Source organism: Gossypium hirsutum, chromosome A05 (assembly GCF_007990345.1).
Source record: "Gossypium hirsutum isolate 1008001.06 chromosome A05, Gossypium_hirsutum_v2.1, whole genome shotgun sequence".
Taxonomy (NCBI): domain Eukaryota; kingdom Viridiplantae; phylum Streptophyta; class Magnoliopsida; order Malvales; family Malvaceae; genus Gossypium; species Gossypium hirsutum.
The window spans coordinates 2,767,045-2,790,284 of record NC_053428.1 but is presented as its reverse complement, the minus strand read 5'-3'; the positions used below and the strand labels follow the sequence as shown (position 1 = coordinate 2,790,284).

General features: G+C 34.2%; 4 protein-coding genes across 4 annotated transcripts; 3 read left to right on the top strand and 1 right to left on the bottom strand.

Moving 5' to 3' along the window:
• Nucleotides 1–6,887: 6,887 nt before the first annotated feature.
• LOC121229181 (uncharacterized) lies at nt 6,888–7,589 on the top strand. The gene is made up of 2 exons (XM_041112643.1): nt 6,888–7,102; nt 7,214–7,589. The coding sequence occupies exons 1-2, from the start codon at nt 6,888–6,890 to the stop codon at nt 7,587–7,589; spliced, it is 591 nt and encodes a 196-aa protein (XP_040968577.1).
• A 460-nt stretch (nt 7,590–8,049) lies between these two features.
• Nucleotides 8,050–10,787, bottom strand: LOC107958723 (uncharacterized). Its single transcript, XM_016894562.2, has 2 exons — nt 9,849–10,787; nt 8,050–8,984 (listed from the first exon to the last, which is right to left on the bottom strand). The coding sequence occupies exons 1-2, from the start codon at nt 10,436–10,438 to the stop codon at nt 8,318–8,320; spliced, it is 1,257 nt and encodes a 418-aa protein (XP_016750051.1). The 5' UTR covers nt 10,439–10,787; the 3' UTR covers nt 8,050–8,317.
• Nucleotides 10,788–17,415: 6,628 nt separating this feature from the next.
• LOC107958722 (profilin-2) lies at nt 17,416–18,564 on the top strand. Its single transcript, XM_016894561.2, has 3 exons — nt 17,416–17,748; nt 17,840–17,977; nt 18,073–18,564. Exons 1-3 carry the CDS (start codon nt 17,620–17,622, stop codon nt 18,205–18,207), a joined length of 402 nt encoding a protein of 133 aa, XP_016750050.1. The 5' UTR covers nt 17,416–17,619; the 3' UTR covers nt 18,208–18,564.
• A 2,640-nt stretch (nt 18,565–21,204) lies between these two features.
• Nucleotides 21,205–23,145, top strand: LOC107958721 (profilin-1). The gene is made up of 3 exons (XM_016894560.2): nt 21,205–21,606; nt 22,085–22,222; nt 22,720–23,145. Exons 1-3 carry the CDS (start codon nt 21,484–21,486, stop codon nt 22,852–22,854), a joined length of 396 nt encoding a protein of 131 aa, XP_016750049.1. The 5' UTR covers nt 21,205–21,483; the 3' UTR covers nt 22,855–23,145.
• Nucleotides 23,146–23,240: the final 95 nt, after the last annotated feature.

Here is a 23,240-nt window from a genome sequence, read left to right as displayed (position 1 = left end):
GCATTGGCTGCTAAACCAGTAGTATCAAAATCACTTTATTCAACCCTTAATTTTGCGCATCCATTGCTAATCTCTAAATGAACCAACCTCTTGAAAACGAAATTAATTAAATACTAAATCTGGCTACAACTTTTGGGGAACGCACAGTGACAGTGACTGCTCTACCAGTAAAGGTTTGGAGAGGAGTTTTATTTATGAATATGGTTTTTTTCACTAGATAGTGTAAAAAAGTAAAAAATGGAAAGGGAAAAACCAAAGAGGAAAGTGAGGGAGAAAGTGGGAGAAGCGAATCATTCTTTTAACTCTTTCATCAATGACAACATAACTTCACACCGTATTGGTGTTCATCCGCCAAAGCTTTTTTTGGGAACACTTTGATGTTAATAGTCAATTGGTGAGTTCGAAGATGATCGAAATGGATTAAAATATTAGAAGGATTATTTGAATTTGGAGTGTAGACAAGGGATTAGGGTGGGAGCTTTGGCTCCAATACTAATATATCTCTTCCCTTAAAATTTGTTAAATTATGCTTTCATTCCTTACAACTTGTAATTCGTTTCTGATCCTAAAGCAATGTTTTAGCTTGCCCTTGTACTCGCATAATAGGTGTTCATGGGATTTGTTTAGTTTTATAGCTCTTACTTTGCTGATGTAAAATGTTTTTATTAAAATTATAAATTCACATATCAATTTTTTTAGTTTAAATAAAATAATTTTATTAATACTTTGTTTTTCAAAACTTTCGAGGATCGTTCTGGGAATTTATAACCAAACAACAACAAAATATTCTACAAAAAACTACTCCCCTTTTCCAACCTTAGTCTTTCTTATCAATCAATCGGCCCAAGCCTGTAGCCCAGTTTCTTTTGTACAACAGCCTATTACTTATTGTACATTCACCGTGTTTCTCGTTGCTGTATAAGTACTTAACAATATTTTTAGGGTTAAATTATTGGTAATGTTAATTGTGTTTAGTTGGTTAAATATAATCAAATGGATGAGATATTTTCGAGTTTTAGGATTGATTTGATGAAAGTTAATTATTAATATCATCAATTCTAAAACCCAAATTGAATATTAAAGAGTTTACAAAATTAATTTTTGATTCCAAATTATATACCTTTTGTTATACATTGATACAGGTTGAACAAAAAAACACAAATATCACATTAAAAAAAATTAGATACCGATTAAGCCTAATATTTATACATTAAATATATATTTCAAACAACGTAAAGTAAATGCAATTAATTGATGTATTTAAGAAGCCTTAGAACACAATGATAAGAATGAGAGACAGGCGATCTTGATAATGGAGAGCCGAGGGTACACAAAATAAAAGTAAAGGCTGTTATGAGCTGGAAATAATTAGTAAAAAAAAAGTTAGTTATTAGTGATTAATGTTTAAGTCAAAAACAGTGAGTTTTGTTTATCTGTAAAACGGGGCGTAGTGTTTAGTTAAACGGTGCGTTTGGCTATAACCGAATTGCCACGTTGTTCTTTGGTCATTTGTCTTTCTTTAAGGGTGCAAGGTGCCTGGAAATTCAGTTATGAAAAATATTGAAGCAAATTCTCTTCTGATAATTTCTTCTCTCTAATTCTTCTTTTCTCTCTCGAAACTATTTTCCCTTTTCTATTCAAATTCCAAGCTCTTATCAAAGTTATCAGAGCTTTCACGATCTCCTAATGGCCGGCGACGGAGTTCCACACGTCTACAGAAGGAGGTTGGAGGCATGCAGTAAGAAATTTCTAAGCTACAAGAGGAGTTTGTTCGCTTGGAGGCAAAAATAGAAAGTCGATTTCAGGAGTTTAAGGATAAGTTTCGAGCTGATTTACAGGCCTTGTTAGGTCAGTATTTCTGTCCTCCACCTGCGACATACACAAACAAAGGGAAAGGGGTTTTAGGTGTTCTTCTTGGGTTCCCTTGCAAAGAGATAGAGGCGCCACAGGTTCCGGTGGGACCTACTCTGGCGGATTCGGGCAGTGTGCATCGCAGAACCAATCACAGTGGGGAGAAATATCTGGGAAGTCAAGCCGACTTGAATGCCCCAAGTTCGATGGCAGTGATTTCCGGGGCTGGTGGACTAAATTAGAACAATACTTTGAAGCTGAAGGAACACCGGAGTCTAGTAAAGTTCGCATCGTGATGTTAAATTTGGAGGGTCGAGCTTTGGAATGGCATCATTTTTACTCTCAGAGGAACGGTGGTCTTCAGAAGTTATCCTGGCCAGCCTACTTAAAAAGTTTGCAAGATCGTTTTGGATTTGGTCAATTCGGGAATCCTATGAAGGAATTGGTAACTCTGAAGCAACAAGGTACAGTAGAACAGTATCAAGATATGTTTGTTGGGATATTGAACCAATTACATTTGCCTGAAGCTTATGCCCTTAGCATTTTTATTAGTAATCTAAAAACTGAAATTAGTCACTACCTTGAATTATTCGAACCCTCAACTTTGATAGAAGCTTTCCAGTTAGCTAGGAAGATTGAGGTGCTTTTGTCTTGTTTGGGAAGAAAATATGCCATGCCTGCGAGTACCTCTTCTAGATCTCTACCCAACCCGTCTGTAATATCTGGTTACTCTTCAACTCCTACTAGGTCTGTTGTGGGCTCACAGACTTCTAGTAGTGCACCAATTACCAAATTGGGGCCTCGATCTATTTCACCAGCTTTGATGGCGGAGAGGAAATAGAAGGGGTTATGCTTTTGGTGTGGAGCTAAGTATCAACTGGGGCATAAGTGTGTTAGGTCTCAGCTATATCAAGTATTGTTGGATCCTTTGTCTGACATTGATGAGAATTTGATGGGCGTCAAATCCACCAAAAATAATTCCTACAAAATAGCTCTAATTAGTAGTAGAGCGGTAGTAGGGTCGAGTCCACATGGATTGGATGCGATAATCAACTTTTGAGTCTGGCTTATGAATAGGATGTCGTGCCAAGAGTCGTGGCTAGAGTCGTGCCCATGACTCAAAACGTACCAGCTGAAAAAAAAGTAAATAAATAAGTAAAGTGGGGGATTTTGAAATTGATTAGAAATTAAATAATTAAAACTGCTAAGATAAATAATTAAATAAATCAAAAATTAAATTGGGATTTACAGTCAAATGTAATGAGCCTTAGCCTTAGACTCGGTCAATTTCGTGTTGAGAATCGATCCTCGAAAATTAATCTTCTCCTCCGATCGATAAGCTGGTTATAGCAGTTGAGAACGTCCTAACCACCAATTCTTCCTCTAGTAGTTGGTTCCGGTATGACCTGCAAACCAACCCTTACCGATTATCTAACCAAGATACACGTGTTCCCGATTCAAGATTCTGATAGCCTTGCATTCTGAAGAACCCAACTCGAATCAACGGCCTCAACCGCGTGGGTTGTTTAAACCCGATCACCTCTTCCTCGATTTGTTCTCGAAAATTCGAATACAGTACGGCGGACTCGAATCTCCAACTGTAAGCACACACAACTCCAAACCAACGTGCACTTTGACTTGAAATCGAATTGAACTTTAAGGGATGATTGGTCTGTCCCGATACTTAGGAAAACGGTGAATACCGATTGAAAGGATTTTAGGCGCGAGTACGAATCTCACAATTCTCGACCGGAAAGAACACCGGCCTAAAGCTAAGAAAGAATTTAGTGGAGCATGAATTTATTCATGCTTGAAAGTGGAAGATGATAAATTTATGTGGAAGGTGATGGAAAGTGAAAAGGAAAAGTACTTAGAAGGCAATTAGCCCAATTTGAGAAAAGAAACAAAACCAATTGAAAAGTGGCAGAATGCTAAACTCCAATTGGAAAATGGAAAAGGAGAGTAATTCTATTCCAAGTAGAAGTAGGAATACAAACACAAGAGATGATTTTCTAAGAACTAAAAGCCCCTATTTATATAGATAGGGTTTACTAAAAATAACTAAATCCTAAAATAATAAAAAAAATAAAAAAAATAAAAAAATATCTTCTATTTTTAGCTTTTTACAAAGTCAGAATTGATGTTAAATCCTTGGCCTTCCCATCTTTACGATTTGGCCCCAACTCAATGATTTGTCCTTCAATTTGGCCCATTTTTGCTCGTTTTTTACCAATTGCATCCCTGACAAGATTAAATCATAAAAACACCAATTAAGCAGGGATTAATTCAGAAATAAACCAAATTGACACAAGAATTTTGTAAATTAATATGTTTATCAGAATGGTTTAGAAGAGGAGTCTTCCAAATCGCCAGTTATTTCACTACATGCTCTTACTGAGTTACAAGGACACAATACGATGAGAGTGGCTGCTCGAGTGGGTTTCACTTGGGCTATCATCTTAGTAGACTCTGGTAGTATGCATAATTTTATTGATGCCAGGTTGGTCAGTAAGCTTTCATTACCAGTAACTCGTCAAGAGCAGTTGAAAGTTTCAGTAGCAAATGGTAGTTGCCTGTTCGAATATGTAAGGGAGTTTCATGGAAAGTTCAAGGCTACCATTTCGAAACCGACTTGAAGGTCTTGCCCTTGAAAGGGTGTGATATAGTATTGGGGGTTCAGTGGCTGCTGGCATTGTGTGATATTGTTTGGAATTTTAGCTCTTTGACCATGCAATTTATGGTTAAGGGCCAACCTTGTGTCATCTATGGTATTATGCCTGGTTCATTAGCAGGGGAGAATGGTGGTTCGGATTCAAAATGTTTTGTGGCTGTGGGACAAGCTTTGGGACCCTATACAGTAGTCATGAGTTCACCAGAGCAAGTGACACTTTTGGCTTTGGACGTAAGTGATTCGAAGGAACAGTTGCAGCTGTTACTGGCAAATTTTGATGATATTTTTCAAGTTCTAAAAGGCTTACCTCCATATAGGTTACATGACCATAAAATCCCTTTGAAGAATGAAGGAGTGGTCATTAAAATGCAACCGTATAGATATCCAGCTATTAAAAAGAATGAGATGGAGAAGTTGATTCGGGAAATGCTTCAAGCTGGGATAATTCGAGATAGCAATAGCTCGTTTGCCTCTCCAATAGTAATGGTCAAGAAGAGAGATGGCAGCTGGAGGTTGTGTGTTGATTACAGGCAATTAAACCAGCACACGATTAAGGATAAGTTTCCCATTCCTATAATTGAAGAGTTGTTGGACGAACTCGGTGAAGCTAGAGTATTTTCTAAGCTGGATTTGAAGTCCGGATATCATCAAATTTGGATGTGGGAACCCGATGTGCATAAGACAGCGTTTCGAACGCATGAAGGGCACTACGAGTTTCTCGTAATGCCCTTTGGCTTCACTAATGCCCCCTCTAGTTTTCAAGCGCTGATGAATTCGGTTTTTAAGCCCTTGTTGAGGAAGTTTGTCCTAGTGTTCTTTGATGACAACCTCGTGTATTCGAAGTTGTGGTCTGAGCATTTAGAGCATTTGCAGGAGGTCTTTCTCATCTTAAGGAAACAACAATTGTTTGCTAAAAAAACTAAATGCTATTTTGGCACTTCTCAAATCGAATATTTGGGGCATGTGTTGCATGCTGGTATGGTTTCTATGGACAAATCAAAAATCGAATGTATCTTTTCTTGGCCGGTTCCTAGTTCAGTGAAGGAGTTAAGAAGTTTTCTCGGCCTTTCTGGATATTACAGAAGGTTTATTAAGGATTATAGGGTGATGACCAAACCTCTCACTGAATTGTTGAAGAAAAATGGATGGAGTTGGTCAGATCAAACTTCAAGGGCCTTTCAAGTATTAAAAGAAGCTCTATGTGCAGCACCTGTCCTGGTATTGCCTAACTTTCAACTCGAGTTTACTGTTGATACAAATGCAAGTGGAATAGGGATTGGAGCAGTGTTGCAACAGCAAGGGAGGCCAGTGGCCTTCTTTAGCAAAGCTTTGGGGATACGGCATCAAGCCTTATCAATTTATGAGAAGGAGATGCTTGCGGTTTTACTAGCTGTTCACAAGTGGCATACGTATTTGGTAGGGCGACATTTCAAAATTCGCACTGACCACCAGAGTTTGAGATTCTTATCCGATCAGATGGCTATTACTCCGTTCCAGCAGCGACGGGTAGCTAAAATGCTCGGGTATGATTTTGAAGTCTTGTATCGAAAAGGCATCAACAATAGGGTGGCTGATGCTCTTTCTCGTCAACCCTAACTGGAGCAGTGCCAATGTTTTCAAGTTTCAGTTAGTTCATCCATTTCGGGTCTGTTGGAGCAAGTGCAACAGTCATATACAACAGATGATAAGTTGTACCACATCATACAAACTATTCAACAGCAGCAAAATCAAAACCCGAAATATTCATGGGATGATCGGTTCTTGAGAAGAAAAGGGAAGATTGTGGTGGGTAAAATATTGCAATTGAGACAGGAACTGTTTCATCATTTCTATGCGAGTGCAATGGGGGACATTCAGGCGTGCATGCTACTAAGAAAAGGATGTCTAGCTTGTTATATTGGAAAGGCCTCACCACTGATGTTAAAAAATGGATACGAGAGTGTGTAATCTATCAGAAATGCAAAGGTGAGACTGTTGCATCTCCAGGACTTCTTCAGCCCTTACCTATTCCTGAGAGAGCTTGGTCAGTGATTAGTTTGGACTTCATAGAGGGGTTACCACTTTTCAACAGGAAAAACTCTATACTCGTGGTGGTGGATCATTTGACCAAATATGGTCATTTTCTGGCTCTTTCTCATCCATTCACTGCTAAAGATGTGGCACAAAAGTTTTTGAACCATGTGTACAAGCTCCATGGTATGCCCGATGCAATTATATCGGACAGAGATAGGATCTTTCTCAGCAATTTCTGGCAAGAGTTGTTTCGACAAGCTGCACCAAACTTCTATTATCCACCGCGTATCAACCCCAAACAGACGAGCAAACGGAAGTATTGAATCGATGTTTGGAGAATTATTTAAGGTGTATGACTAGCAAAACACCTTCAAAATGGTTCAATTGGTTACCCCTAGCTGAGTGGTGGTACAATTCGTCTTTCCATTCTTCGATTCAACTTACCCCATATGAAGCCTTGTATGGGAAAATTCCACCTCAACACATGCCCTACTTGGCTGGAGCTTCCTTGGTTGCAGTGGTAGACAGAAGTTTGCAGGCTCGAGAGGCAGCAAGGAAACTATTGCAGTTCCATTTGAAAAGGGCTAAAAACCTTATGAAATAGTTTGCTGATAAGCACCGATCAGAAAGAAGTTTCCAACTGGGTGATTTAGTGTATTTGCGACTGCAACCTTATAGGCAGCAGACGGTCAGAAAGATTCTTAATCAAAAACTATCTCCTAAGTATTATGGCCCTTTCCCTGTGATCAAAAGTGTAGGGGCAGTAATATACACTCTTCAACTACCTCCAGGGTCTCGTATACATCCCACTTTTCATGTTTCCCAGTTAAATAAACACATAGGATCGACGCCTGCTCAAGCTTCCTTACCAATGGTGGATATCCATGATGCATTACAGAAGGAACCGGTGAGAATTGTGGATAGAAGAATTGTGAAGAAAGGAACTCAAGCTATTACGGAGGTGTTAGTGGAATGGGTAGACTCTTTCCCTAAAGATGCAACTTGGGAGTCCCTTAACAGTTTGCAGACCAGATTTCCTCAGTTTCATCCTTGAGGACAAGGATCTTTTCAAGTTGGCAGCAATTGTTATGAGCTTGAAATAATTAGTAAAAAAAAAGTTAGTTATTAGTGGTTAATGTTTAAATAAAAAACGGAGATGTTTTGTTCATCTGTAAAACGGGGCGTAGTGTTTAGTTGAACAGTGCGTTTGGCTATATCTGAATTGCCACGTTGTTTTTTGGTCATTTGCCTTTCTTTAAGGGTGCAGGGTGTATGGAAATTCAGTTATGAAAAATATTGAAGCAAATTCTCTTCTAATAATTTCTTCTCTCTAATTCTTCTTTTCTCTCTCGAAACTATTTTCCCTTTTCTATTCAAATTCCAAGCTCTTATCAAAGGCTTAAAGTACAAAATAGAAACTTGAATTAGCCATAAAGTAGATTCAATAGTTCATAAAGATAAAAGCTGTTTGATGGAAGTAAGGAATGAAAAGGTAAAAAGCATGAACAAAACAATGAAACAATTGAATTCTTTTTTTTCTATACAATTTCAGGTCTGTAAGGTATGAAACCAACAACAAATCAAAGAAATGTTCCCTGTATTTTGTGTTGAAAAAACATACACACACACACACACTCAAACAAAAGATTAAAAACTCAGATGATCAACAGGCACACCCTCATACAAAAGAAAAAGCTTTGAATAAAAAAATATATATAAGGGGAAAAAAGTAAATAATTAAGGACTGAAAAGAAGGGAAATTTGCAGTGAATTAGGGGTTTTTTAAGAGAAAGAATCATGTTCATGATCATGGCAAAGCTCCTTCCTGAGTTTACGTGAGAAAAGTTGGCAAGCATCCATGCTAAGATCAATGGCAGCTGATAGTGCGATAAACAGTGCAGCATCAGCCATACATGTCACATGTTGCATCCCAACTTGTACCACTGGTTTGCTAACTTTTCCTTCGCCTTCGACAGTGGCGCCCATCACAAATCCTTTAACCGGTGACCTTGAACTCAATGCTGAGGGGTCTCTTGATACTCTCCTATCTATACAAAATTGGCCACCCTTTTTGATATTCATTGTAGCTTCAGCAATTGGGATTCCGTTGTTAGGGCCATTTTCAGTGACGAGTTCAAACTTGTAGCCTAAGCCATCGATAGGACCTCGTTCACGCCATGCCTCCAGACGACCCCATGGTTTCCAGCTGCTGACGGAGAAGCCGTTTGGGCGGAGAATTAGCCATGCACCAGGGTTCGATCTGGAAACACGGTCCGACCCCGGGGAGGGTACAAATGGAGTGATCATTGAAGCAGCTGCAACAGGAGAGCCTGATAGATCATGTATCATTATCATCCACCCCTTCCTCTCCCTTCCTTGCCTTTCCTTTTCACCTGAAAATGTTCTCATCCATCCTCTATTCTTGTTGCTAAAATCCGGCGGTAGGGATCTGGTCAAACAATCGTATAAAAAATTAAATTTGAAAAAGAAAATCTAATTAAACTAAACATGATTCCATCAAATGGGAAAATGAAAACTGCCAATCAAATATTTGAGCACATGGGAGAGAATCAAAGGTGACAGTTAGGGAGATATGGAAGGGAATTGTCCGTTTGACATCAACTAGTACACTATTATTTTACTTTCAAGTATCATTAAAAAGAGATTTTATTCTCAGGCAGATAGTTTTCTAATAAAATTGAAAGTTGACACAGGGTTCTTCAAGGGAATATGATAACTGCATTAATAGTTGAACATGTAAATTAGCCCAGAAATGCTGTCATAAAGAAACAAGCAGTGACAAAGGAGAGATCAAACATGTAATTTGGCCATTTTGGCTGTGATATTCATACCAAAGCAAAACCTTATCAGATTCTGTACCTTTTTTTTTGAATGCTAAAGGTCAGGTCAGGTCAGGTCAACTAATCTAAGGTTCTTTTCATTTCCATGAAATTCCATTCATTAAAGTTTCAATTAAAGCCAATATTTCAAAAAGGGATAATGCCAGAGCCAACCTGTACTCAGATGGAAAAAGACAGACTTTTCCATCAACAATTTGGCGTTGATCTATTAATTTTCATGTTAAATCTTTAAAGACCCCCCAAAAAAACAAGGAAAATTAGATAAGGTGTTGTAAACTAGTGGTGTTGGGTAACTTGGACATGTTCGTGCAAATTATTGCTACAATTACTAAAGCAGAAGCGACAATCACAGATGGCTAACAGTAACGGAAACCCAAATCCATGGCAATGGAAGTGTGAAGCTCACTGAAATGAACCGTATTGAAAATGAAAAAGGAAACGGAAGAAGTTACCGAGATCTTGAACGATCGGCGCTAAATTTGCAGCTGAAGACGGGTTGTCTAATGTTGCCTTGAATTTGAAACACGACGGGGCTACATTCCGGTTCACCGCCGAATTGGAAAACGAACCGGGGATCTGGTTCAGACTTGACCGTTAAGTGGAGCTTAGCGGTTGGCTTTTCCGGTTCGTTACCCAGTTTCATCCACCCATTTTGGAACACGGAAGGCCTGGCTTGTGACACACCCAAGTCCAGGGTGACCTGAACCCGACCCACCAGCTTCCCACTGCTGACGCCGCACGTGTGGCCCATCCGCCCAGTGTAGACTTCGATACGTAGCGCGACAGGCTTGCCGGATAAACGCCGGAGAGTCAGAGCATCGAGGTGGAAACCGGCGGCCGAAGTAGAGGATTCAGGAGGGGAATCACCGGAGCTGTTGCTGAGAGGCAACAAAGCTGTTTGAGAGGGGAAGTTTTTGAGTCTCAATTTGCAAAAACACGGCGTTGTCGTGGGGTAAACGCCGGAACCGGCTGGTTTGGTGGCTTGTGGGAGTTTCAAAGCCAATGATTCGACGATTAAACGAACAAATGGGCATGGATCCATCGTACAAAACAAGTGATTGAAGAGAATTTTGGGTGGGACTTTGGTTTAAAAGAACAAAGGTAGCTCGAAATGAACGCCGTAGACAGTGAAGAGCTTCGTAAACATCTAAGCTTAGGGGCTGAACTGTGAAAAGTCTGGAAGTCGGCTCTACAGCAAAACCTCCTCTAATGTTTTTCCCTTCCTCTTGTCTGTCTCTTTAGCAACTTTCAGTGTTTTGTTATAGACATTGTAGCATGTTTGGTGGTTTTTGTGGCTTTGTATTTGTCGGCTTTAGTTTGTTTGTTCTCGCGGGAAAAAAAAGCGATAAAAGGAATTTGGTTGATTTTCTCGACGATTTGGACTGTGATTTGACCCGCGAATTAGGAAGTTTATTGGTACTTTTATACACAAAAGGAAACCAATAAAGAAATAATTATGTTTCACCATTATGAATTACGTGAATTAAATTGTTGCAACTAATCCCGAAGTGGGCAAAGCAAGGATGTATGATTGATATTCTTTTATAAAATTTATAAAAATTTTATTTTTAAATAAATGTATGTTGATCAATATCAAAATAAATTTAATATATTTTATTATTCTAATAGTCATTAAAAATAATATTTTATTTTATTTATATCATCAATAATTCAATTAAAAAATCATTAATGAGTATTGATAAGAGACTAATGTTGAATTTCCAGTACATTAAATTCTTGAAATTAACTTTTACGAATGTTTTTGAAGCACCAGTTGGCAAAATTAAATGATAACCAAGAAAAGAAAGAGATGATAAATTGAGGAGAAAGGGAGTTTTAATATCGAGGAGAAAAAAATAAGGGCCCATCACAGCTGGGTTAAGGCTGGCAAAATTGGAAGGCTCTGCCTAGCTGGACTTTTGATTTGGTGTGTGTGTTGGTGATCTGACCCTCACTCACGGAATTTTCTTTTCCATTCCTTCCAAATACTATCAGCATCTCACGGATTGTTGACGTGGTATTCGCGCCCGTCTCCTTATTTCCATCCTCGCCGTTTTCTTATGACGGCGCTAACAGATTTTTATTTTATCTATAATTTTCAACTTGTTTTGTCTTTTTTTCATATTTTTATTTATATTTTTCAAGGATTTCTTAGTGGATAAGCTATTAAAAAATAGCTGTAAAAAAAGAAGAAGAGAGAAAACATTTTAGTTGCAATTTAGACACCTAATAAACTAAAAACATTTATATAAGTCAAACCATTTGTTTCATATATTGTTATATTTTCTAGCTGTTGATGCACCGAACCCATACTCCAAAAAAAAAAAATTCACGTTGATTAAGGAAAGGTTAATAAACGACGAACAGAAAACAACAGATTCTGATATTTGATCTGTTTCAATCATAGCCACTAATCTTTTTTTCTTTTAAGAAATCAATGGAAATGATCGTAGAAAAATTAGATAATTTTTTTAAAATAATAAATTTTCACTTCGCTCTGAGCTGTGACGTGTGACTCAAATTCACCCAATGCTGTCTCGAAAACTATTAACATTCGTAAAAGTATATTAAGAAAATTAATTTTGAATGATTTATCATTACGACTTTTGATCCATTGATTAGATTTAGGATGATAATGTATTGTTGAATTTTATTAAAACAAACAACGCTATCTAATCCAACTTTATTTATTAAGAATCATGGTATGATTGAAATAAAATAAATTTACAAAAAATAATAAATGAGGTTTTTGTTAAAATGATAAGTTATAAAAATCTTCAAAATCATAATATTTTATGTTTAAATTTGTATATTTTTTATTTTTAATATAAAAGATATAAAAATATTTTCAAAATAATATAATTTAAATGGTAAAATGACGATATTCTAATTATTATCAAAATGAGTTAATTACGATGAACTTTGTGACAAAATAATATAATATACATTAAGCTTTCGCTGGTATTGTTTTTTATATGAAAATTTCAACCACAAAAACACCAAAATATAATGACCCAAAGTCTTGGATCAAATGCCATGCAATCTTCACTTTTACCCTTTTGTTTTTTTCCCACCTTTCATGTAACCCCAATCTTTTGGTAATCCCAACATGATTATTTACCCATAATTTCACCTGTCCTTTTTGCTTCTTTTTCAAACCTTATCCCTTTTGTTTTTGCCTTTAATTTTTTTTTTCTTCCATAATCCAAGACCGACACCCAACTATTTGTTCCATTACAGTGTATGTGGGAGGCAAGCGTGAAGGCCTAGCATGAGCATCCCCCCAATCCCCATTGCTTCTTTATTAACTCTTTTAACCCCCCCCCCCAATCATCTTTGTTTCGTTACTACGCTACTATATGCTTTCATATTGGTCCATCCTCAATTTAATTTAGAAATGATAACCTTTTTTTATTTTTTGCATTTTGCATTTTTCCTTATTTATCCATGTTTCAAGAGTCTAGTTGAAAATGGGTGAGATTCATATCGTAGAAATTGGGTCGAGACTTGATATATAGAGGGAAATGGTGGGTCACGTGGGTGTCATGCATGCGTAGCAAGATGACATGGCACGATAGGATTGGTTATTACTTGGGAGTTTTGTGTGGAATATTGCTCGTTTGATGAGGGACCAAATTAAAGGGGATATATCTTTTCATAACTTGAACGAAAATAGTAGACTGGAGAATTAATGAAAGGATTATTATCCATGGCCCAGTTGCCTCTACCTATGTCGTTACTTTCACTGTTTCTTCTACCACTTTCCCTTCCCTTTTTCTCGAGAAAATAGATTAATACTTGGACTAGTACTATCTATATCTAACTCAAAGAAAAATAACTTCTATCAGTTAACTTTTCATGTTATCATCAATGCACCAGTTATTTTATTCTTGATTATTTGTTTTCAATCTGTTCAAGTTTTATCAACTGTCAAATTATACAAGAATTTTACCTCATAAGTATAAGGGTCGGTTTGTATCTGATCCAGTAGATACACATTAAGAAAAGTCATCAATAAATTAATAATTTTTGTACTAATAGGTCTCAGATCATTCGTCGCATCTTTAATCTATAGAAGTAAAACGAACACATTAGAAAATACTGCAGAGAGTGAAAAAAATTGTCAACTGTTGATTAAATTATGCAAAGTATTGAAGAAGATATAGGACATTACATGTGTGCAACATGAATGGGTTTTTTTTTTTTAACGTTGTCAAGCTTCACATCAAGAAAATATACTTTGTCTTCCCAAATTTTCTTTTATATTTTTATTTTGTTAAACCAATTAGCTGTCTGGACCCATAGGAAGATTGGAGAGAGAAAGCAGGAAATCTTGTTCAAAAGTTGTTTTAATTTGATCTGTATTATGGGTCTATGCCTCTCTTCTCCGGTCGTCGTGTTTGGTCGTTCTCTACGGTCCATAAAAATCGCAACCCGACGAGAGAAAAGCAATGGTAGAGCATTATTAACATGATGATACCAGCTATGAAGCAAAACAAGGAGTTGGCAGACAGGCAAGTGGTGACTTGGGTAGTATCTTATAGTCTGATTTCGTGCAACAAAGAGAAGGGTCCCCCTTTAAATATTGGACCTACCGCAGTCAATTATTCTGATAATCATGATCTTATGGGTTGGTTCTCTGTTTTTATTTTATTGTTAAGGCAAAACATAAATTATGCTGCTTTTTTATTAAAAACAAAGATGAGGGGAATTCTCTCTTAAGAACTCTCCATGCCGGGCTGTTATAATCATGATTTGGTTCAACGAATGTTGAGGTCTTAATCTTGTAAACATGTAGGGCATACAAAGTGAAGAAAATAGGGGAAAAAAAAACTGTTTATGAATGACTTGTGTTACTTTAAGAAAAAAAATCATGGCAAAAAGTGAAAGAAAGTGTCGAAATTACAAATCATAATTGCTTCGATTAGGTGCTTAACGAGGTCAAGCTTTCATTATTTTACCATAGGAATAGTCAAATAGAAAACTATAATGCATCGAAAATAGTCAATTCTGTTCGCTTTTATTGACAGTCGATTGTCATATGTCCTTGATTTTTCGGTTGGTTATTTAGAATCCTAAATTATTAAGAGAAAGAATTGTATGAAATTATAATTTCACGTTATTTTTATTTTTTTTTAATAACAAAATGAAAAATTAGATTTTCAGCTTTTTCCTCCTAACAAAATTTAAATTCAATTAAAAATACTAAAAATTAAAAGAAAAAAATCATAATTTCATATAATTTGTTCTGAGTTACTAAAAGCGGCTTTTATGTATGAAATAATATGTGGTGTTGGAGCTTAGGCTCATACTCGTGGAATGGTGACCTGAGAGGCATCAGATTTTAGTCTAACTAGCAACAGAGTTGAGAGTAAAAAGGGTTTCAGGGCTTTTATCTCTAGGGTTTATATGCTTAAATTATGTCTGCCTAACAGGCCAGTTGTGGTAACAAACAAGAAACAACTTACTTTTGGGCTCTTTGGACATAGTAACAACTAAGTTTTTCTATTTTTTGGGCTTTTGGACCTTGCTTTCCTTTGGGCTTTAATCTAATTAGTTCTAGGTATAATTTGTAATATCCAAGCATGGCTAGATTTTATTTTATTTTTTTTCAATTGATCATTTCATTCTATAGAAATTAAACATTAAGCCCGAGCAAAAGGAAACTAAGGACTCCAAATGGGGTAATTATCAAAATTATAAATTTTAATTTTATATAATTTTATATATGAAATTTTAATTCGACTCAATTTTTATAAATTATTAATAACATTATCGAATTAGTACTATTTTATATTATTATATTATATACATAAACATTTATATTAATTTAATATAAAATAAATATATGCATTCATGAACTGCAATTTATAAATAAAAATAATTACAGTAGTGAAAATCATAAATAAAACAAAAAGAAAGATCGACAAGCACAACATTTAAGAATTAAAAAAAAACATTTCCTTTGATTCAAAGTCGAAAACAATCAATGCAGAAAACCCCTTTCGTGCTTCATGAATTATTCAAACACATAAAAAAAAAAAACCTACGCAACAAAATCAAAACTTCTAAAATGGAATCAAACAAAACTCAAAGAACATTTTTGTCATTTTACCTTGACAAGTACTCCAGTGGAAGAAGCAAGGGTAGATCTTTTATGTTTTGATTCTCCATATAAATTGTGAGACCCCATTTTGTTTATAAATATCATATTTAGTTTTATTTTTAGTTTTTTTATTATCAATATTGTTATACAAATAATATAAAATGCATGATACGTCCGCTATCAATTTGAAGAGTTTACTCGTTATTTGAATCGTTTTATCTTTTTTGAAGAATATCTAAAATACGTGTAGTCTTAAGGGAGTTACATGTCATCATACATTACACCTAGTTACCTTTAACACGTCATATTAGTAGATCGTACCTTATATATATATATATATATATGAATGAATCATTCTTAATGACATAATATAACAAACACTCAACAAATATAATATGAATAAAAAAATAAAAAATACAAAATTTGAATGGATATGATTTAAATACCAAACAAAAACTCTATTTAATAGGTGAAATTCTTTTTAGTCAATCATAGGATAATTCTCTCATAACATGCTCGTATTTTATAAACTTGCCGAGGAAAAATTCTAACTTCATTTTCACAGGCCAAAATTCCAATCAAGTTTGGTCTACACCTTTTAAAGATGGATCACTTTTTTTGAAAACTTCTCTTTTTTCGCGACGTCTTTTTAAAACTTACAATTATTTCAAAAACATATTATATATCATTTTTAAAGGAATTTATAAGTTGAAACCAAACATAAATAATATATGTTTAATCACTATAATTACATATAGTTTTATACAAAATATAACGAACTAAAATCTAAATAAAATTCACACATAATTAAATCTAAATCTCATAAGGTAGGAAATATCGTATTATTATTATTATTATTTATACAAATAACAAACTATTATTATGTGAGACGGATGTAATTCTTTAATTTTAAAAAAAAATAGTTATCGAATTAGTGTGGATATAAGCTTTTAAATATTTTTATATAATATATCTTTGAAAAAACTTAATCAGTTTTCTTATAGAAACTACATCCTAGAATATTTACAATTTTTTAAAATTCATCAAAACTTTAAAACTTTTATATGTATATCTACATATATGATAGGTACGAGGCAAAGGATTAATTTGTCATTCATGTACTAATTTATATCTTTTAAATTAGGGTGAATTTCACTAAATTATTACTAATCTTAAGTTTTGATTATTTGACTTCAAAAAGATATAAAATGGTCATTGAACTATTCTAAAAACTCTTATTCAAGTCATTGAACTGTAAAAATCGATATTTTATGACATTAATTGTAAAAATCGATATTTTATGACATTCTCTATTTGTACCGCACTAATAAAAAGTTTCATTCTTAGTTTATTATACAATTCAATTTTTTTTCAATAAAATAATTTTCAATATCATGAATTTGCGAACAAAAATCTAAAAAGTTCTATTTTCCAATCTTTGATATTGATTGTTAAATTGACTTGGATTTAAAAACATGTTCTTCTACTTATCGATGAGTATTAATCCATCATATCAATTATCAAATTGATGCTTGGAGCTTGCTAGCTAGATTTTAAAAAAAAAATTAATAGCTTAATGACTTAAATAAAAACTTTAATAGTTCAATTATTTAAATAAAAAATTTCAAATACTTTAATAACCATTTTAAAATTTGTAAAATTTAATAGTCAAAATATATATTTAATAATAATTTAGTGAATTTTGATGAAATTTTCCCTTAAGAAATGGTGCAAATAACGTAAACGTAAAAATAGAAGAAAAGAATGTGGGCAATAAGACACGTGAAGAGTGAGAGAGAAAAGGAAAAAAAAAGGGAAAAAAAAAAGAAAAAGTGTGGGGGACTTGGGAAGGGTCTATGGGGGCTTATATGGGTTGCTAAAATAAAGGCGGACGTGACTGGTAGTAATGAAAATAAGCAAAATGGACGGTTGAGAAATCATCACATCAGCTTTTTCAGTGCCCTTCCCCCTACCTTCACTTCCTTATTTATCGTCTCCCTCCCCCCCCCTTCCCTTCCCCATTCACCATTACCCTTCTCCCCCTTTCCTCCCATATTCCTCTTTCCCAATACCCTTTCACCCTTGCTAATAAAACCACCTTATTAACATACCTAACCATGTCGTGGCAAACCTACGTTGATGAGCACTTGATGTGTGACATCGATGGCACTGGTCATCACCTTTCTGCCGCTGCTATCGTTGGTCATGATGGCAGTATCTGGGCTCAGAGCTCTAACTTTCCCAAGGTCATGATCACTCCTCTTTCATTATTTATTCCCCATCTTAGATCATCATCATCGTTATCTGGTTTAAGTTTTCCTTTGGTTTCGATTGCAGTGTCAGCCCAAGGAGATCACTGACATCATGAAAGATTTCGACGAACCAGGTCACCTTGCCCCTACAGGCTTGCACCTTGGTGGCGCAAAGTTTATGGTCATTCAGGGTGAGCCTGGTGCTGTCATTCGTGGAAAAAAGGTGATTATATATACATACATGCATGCTAGCTTTAATATATTATACTAGAAAAAATCTCAAAAAACTGTGTGTGTTGTAATATATGACGTGGGCAGGGATCTGGAGGGGTGACTATTAAGAAAACAGCACAAGCACTTGTGTTTGGGATATATGAAGAACCAGTGACTCCGGGGCAATGCAACATGGTTGTGGAGAGGTTGGGCGATTATCTTGCAGAACAGGGCCTGTAGTCGACCACCTAGCTTTTCATATTCAATGCCTTAATTCCCCCATATATTTTTGTTTCTTCTTTTTTAAGTCTTGGATTCCGAGTAATTTGCGTTTTCTTCCATTGAAAAACTATATACGGTTTGGTAAGATGGTTTGATTGGCATTTGGACTTGGGTTGATTTGAGTTGTTTTCTTCACCATATCCGTTTGTTTTGTTTTCTTAATTTTTTGTTCTTGGGTTCTGTTTGTATTTATAATCCCCCATCAGCCATCAGTGATTGCGGGGTTTTTGTTTTTGGTTTTATTTTTTCCTTTTGGTTGGCACTATTTGATGCCACTATATATATATATATAAAGAACGTTTGACCTTTTCTGAATATTCCCCTATGTTGTTCGGAAGAAAAAAAAGAATATGCCCCCATGAGAGAATCAGATTTCAGGTTCCTTGATCACCATTTCTTCCACCTCAATATCAATGTTTTTTTTTTTTTCTCTTTATTTTTATAGTCTGTTCCACGTTTTGAATTCTAATTTCCGAGAATATCTGGATTTCGATCACTTCAGAAAATATCATGATAAGTTTCCTTTCACTCCCTATATATCAGGATTGGGTTAACTGATATTACATATATTGGTGGGTAAGAATACATTTCCAGCCTATTTTTTTAATCATTTTTATATCTGTATAGTATACTTCTCAATCCTTGAATCTGTTTTGAAAATTTATTTAATTATATTTTATAAAAATGGAAAATTTTTATTATTTATTTGTTTTTTAAAATATATTTAAATGTATTATCCTTATTAAAATAAAAAAAATAAAAGCATCAAGGCTCCATAACATGCAAGTATGCTTATAAAAGAACAGTAAATAACTATTCTTAATTTCCAGCTGGCGACTTACCTGCAAGACTTAATTCTCTACAATCAACTTAACTTTTTTAGAATTTAAAATTGCCTTATTAATATCTCCTTCTTCCATATACCATTTGAAGTATAGATTGTATTAATTTCACCTATAATTCAAGTTACAAAAAATTGCAACATGTTATTACTAAGGTGAAGTTAATATAAAAAATATTTTTTTTAGAATAACAAATGTTTCTCAATCATATTTCGAAGCCTATGTCTCAAATTAAAGAGTTTTCGAGCTATCTATAATGCTTGTGTCAGGCACTATTCTCTTAAATTGTATCATACCCCATAATATAATGTAAGAAAACTTTTTGTATTTTTATAATCAGCATCAATATTATGTTATTTGGGTTCACAATTCAAATAGTCTGTTAGTTTTAATTATAAAAATTTATATAAACTTAATTTGAAAAAATATTTAAGGTAGACAGTACATATATTAAATAAAATGTAATATTTAAATTTAACTTTACCACTAAAAATTAAACCTGAGCAACAACTAATATTTAATAACAAAGTAGAAATAAATGTAAATGCAGAAAACAATTATGTAAATAGTATTTTTTTTAAAATATATGACCATGATGATGATGAAGAGGAGGAGAATGTGATTAAAATAATAAAATTATAGTTTTGGAAGCTTAATGTCTTGGATTTAATTATCAAAAGACATTTTTTTTAGATTTATTCGAGGTTTAATTTTTCTTATAAATTTTATATAAAAATGTAAATATATATATTATTGTCCTAATATTTATTATCTTTTAAAAAAGGAATAATTTTTTAATCATTTTCATAATTCGTGGTACCAATTCAGTTATGTATTTAAATATGGAGGTGGGAAAGAGACAACATCAAAAAAGTTTGAATCGAGTTATTTTAAAATTTAAATTATTTCGAGCTTAAATAAATTTAAATTTAAATTTTTTAAAATTAATCTAAACGCAAAATAATTTTTTAAATTAGCTCGAAATTTGGCTTTATTTATTAATATGAATATACTTTTCCAAATAAATAAAAAACAACAAAATATACATTAAATATTTATTTTCTAGGTCTTTCGCATGCATATATTTTAATCAAAACATCATTATAAATCTGATTACAAGTTTTATTCCTTCTTCGTTAGAGCTTTACATTTTGAAAACTCGACTTTATACGTGTAAAATATATGGAAATGCTAAAACAGTAGTAAAATCACCAATATTATATTTGATTCAAAGGAAAAAAAGAAAAGAAAAAGGGTTGGGTGGTGCGGTATAATTTATGAAAAATAAATATAAATTGGATTTCATTTTCCAGAAATAGAAATGAATGGACCCCATAACCAGAAGAATTGCAAAGCAAGTTGATAACTACATGGGCCATACATTGGGTGTGATCTGAGGAATATGAATCTCTCTCTCGTTAAATTCAACCAAATATAACCAATCTTATGATCTATCTATCTCTCGGACACTGACGCTAGATCTGTCCCTGGAAATATTAACATTTTCAAAAAAAATAAATATTTTAAAAAATATTCAATAAAATTAGTCCCAGTAATCCGCATGGATAATAATAAAAAAAACTCAATCAAGAAAGAAAATAAGTGATTCAAAACTCAATTATTCTCGAGAAAAATAAAGATACAAATTGAAATTGGAAGATAAATAATTTTTTCCGGTTCTCTTTTTGCTTTAATAATTTTGCCTTATTATAAAGGAGCTTAGCTGTTTTGTTTGCCACAACTCTTTCAAGTTTCCACTTGCTTTTGGCTTTTCCAATAGAAGAAATAACTAATTATTTTTAAAAAAGAGGGCAAAAAATGAGAAGCTAAATTAATTTAAACTAAAGTTGTATTTTTTATAGCAAAGACGAGAGTTTGGTATTTAATAGGTGGTAATGGTAAAAAATTTCCAATTATCAATGGTTGAATTAAGTCTCTCCCCTTTTTTAGTTAATTTATTCCATTATGCCAAAGATTTTTTTTTCTTTTTCTAAAAATAAAGGTCCTTATATAATATTGGATTTTACAATAACTCATATTCACGATTTAATACCTAAAATTAGTTGGAGGTAATAAATGTTATATATAATATATAATCAACGCTTTTTAAAATTGAAATTGTTAATATTTTCTGTATTCAAGAATTACTTGTTAACAAAAGCAGCCAATTTCAAGACATAAAGTTGGAGAAAGAAAGAAATTGAAAAAATAATTAAAAATCACTGTAGCAGATCTCGTTGTTTTAACGCTATATCCCCGTGTCTCTCTGGCTTAGCTCAGCTTGAGTCAAATACTTTCTTGGCCTTCATTTGTTTTCCTCTAAAAGGAACAACAGAGAAGAAAACTTCATCAAACAAGGAAAAAACTTAACAAGTAAAACAATTGAGAGAAGATGTCCTGGCAAGCGTATGTAGATGATCACTTGATGTGTGATATTGAGGGCAACCATCTCTCTGCCGCCGCTATCATTGGCCAAGACGGCAGCGTTTGGGCCCAGAGCTCCAATTTCCCTCAGGTTGTTTTCTTCTACTTTTTAAACTCTTCTCCTCATATCCTTTCCTTTTGATAGTTTTGAGCCAGGAGATCTGATTCTTAATGGTCGATATCTCTTTTTGCATGATTTATAAGCTGATCTGATTTGCTTCTAAGGATTGATTTTTGTTCACTCTTTGCTGAAAATAAAACTGTCGTTTTTTTATATGATTTATTAGTTTATCTATTATGGGGATATTGAAAGATTGTTCTTTTTTCATGCGTGGAAATTCGAAAATTCCTTATGATTTCCGGGTTTGTTTCTGTTTTGTTAGTTTTGTAAGTATTAATCATCATTTGAGTAAAATGAATTAAGATTTGTTAATGGATCTCTGCAAATGACCATAATCATGACAAACACAATAAGAGTGAAATTTTCTGCTAAAGACAATAAAAGTGAAATTAGCAAATGACCATAATTTCTGCCAATCATTGTTTCTTTGGTTCTATGTTAATTTCAGTTCAAGCCAGAAGAAATCACTGGCATCATGAATGACTTTTCTGAACCTGGATCGCTTGCTCCGACTGGATTGTACCTTGGTGGCACAAAATACATGGTGATCCAAGGTGAACCCGGAGCTGTTATTCGAGGGAAAAAGGTGATGCTGTCCCTTTGTTTCAAATTTTATTTTGTTTATGACACTGAAAAATCTCATGCTCACATGCATTCTTACATTTTGTTTAATACAAATATTTTTCTTACATTTTGTTTAATGCAAATGGATTACTTACATGTTCCAAGTGTAGTTTTTAGTTGGATAGATAAAAAAAAAAGAAAAAGAAAAGGAAAAACCTATATTGCAAATAGATTTTCAAGCACAGAACACCTGAGCACATTGTGAAGTGATACTATTGTTGATTAGCCATTCAAAACTAGGTAACTTGATATTGTGGTCGCATATCTATTTGGTCTGCAATTGCCTTTTGCTGTTACATTTTTATATGCGGCTGTTTAGCTTGTGCCCTTGAACCCTGAGAGAGACTCGGAAAGGAAGGAGAGACGTATAGTTGCTACCGCATAACTTTTCAGCCACCTTCATATTTTTGGTTTTATGTCATGGTTGTATTCTGAGCCTTTTGTCATTTTTAATTTCAGGGCCCCGGAGGTGTTACTGTTAAAAAGACCAACCTGTCCTTGATCATTGGGATCTATGACGAGCCAATGACTCCAGGTCAGTGCAACATGATTGTGGAAAGGCTTGGTGATTATCTCATAGACCAGGGTCTTTGATCACTTTGGTGTAACCTTAATTGTTGCAATTCTTCCTGGCTTCTTCTATACAAAAGTGCATCTACCACCACCTCTTGTAATGGTTGGCTGCAATTAAATAATAGTATTACTAGTATTAAAGTCGTGTGGAACCTTTTCCAGAAACAATAGGCTTGGTGTTTGTAATAGTGATAATGCTTGTGATCCTTTTGCTTTGTTTCTGTGCTTGCTTGATGGATGGTATTGTCAAGATTGTGGAGTGAGGTACTTTGTCTAAATTTTACAATGAATTGTTCTAGTTGATTTGGTAAATCAATTCGAAGCTTTTTGTCTAATCTTATTTGCTAAAAAGCATTAAGACATGCAACAAATGGAACCATTGGTTCACGCATCTAGGGTCTTGCAAG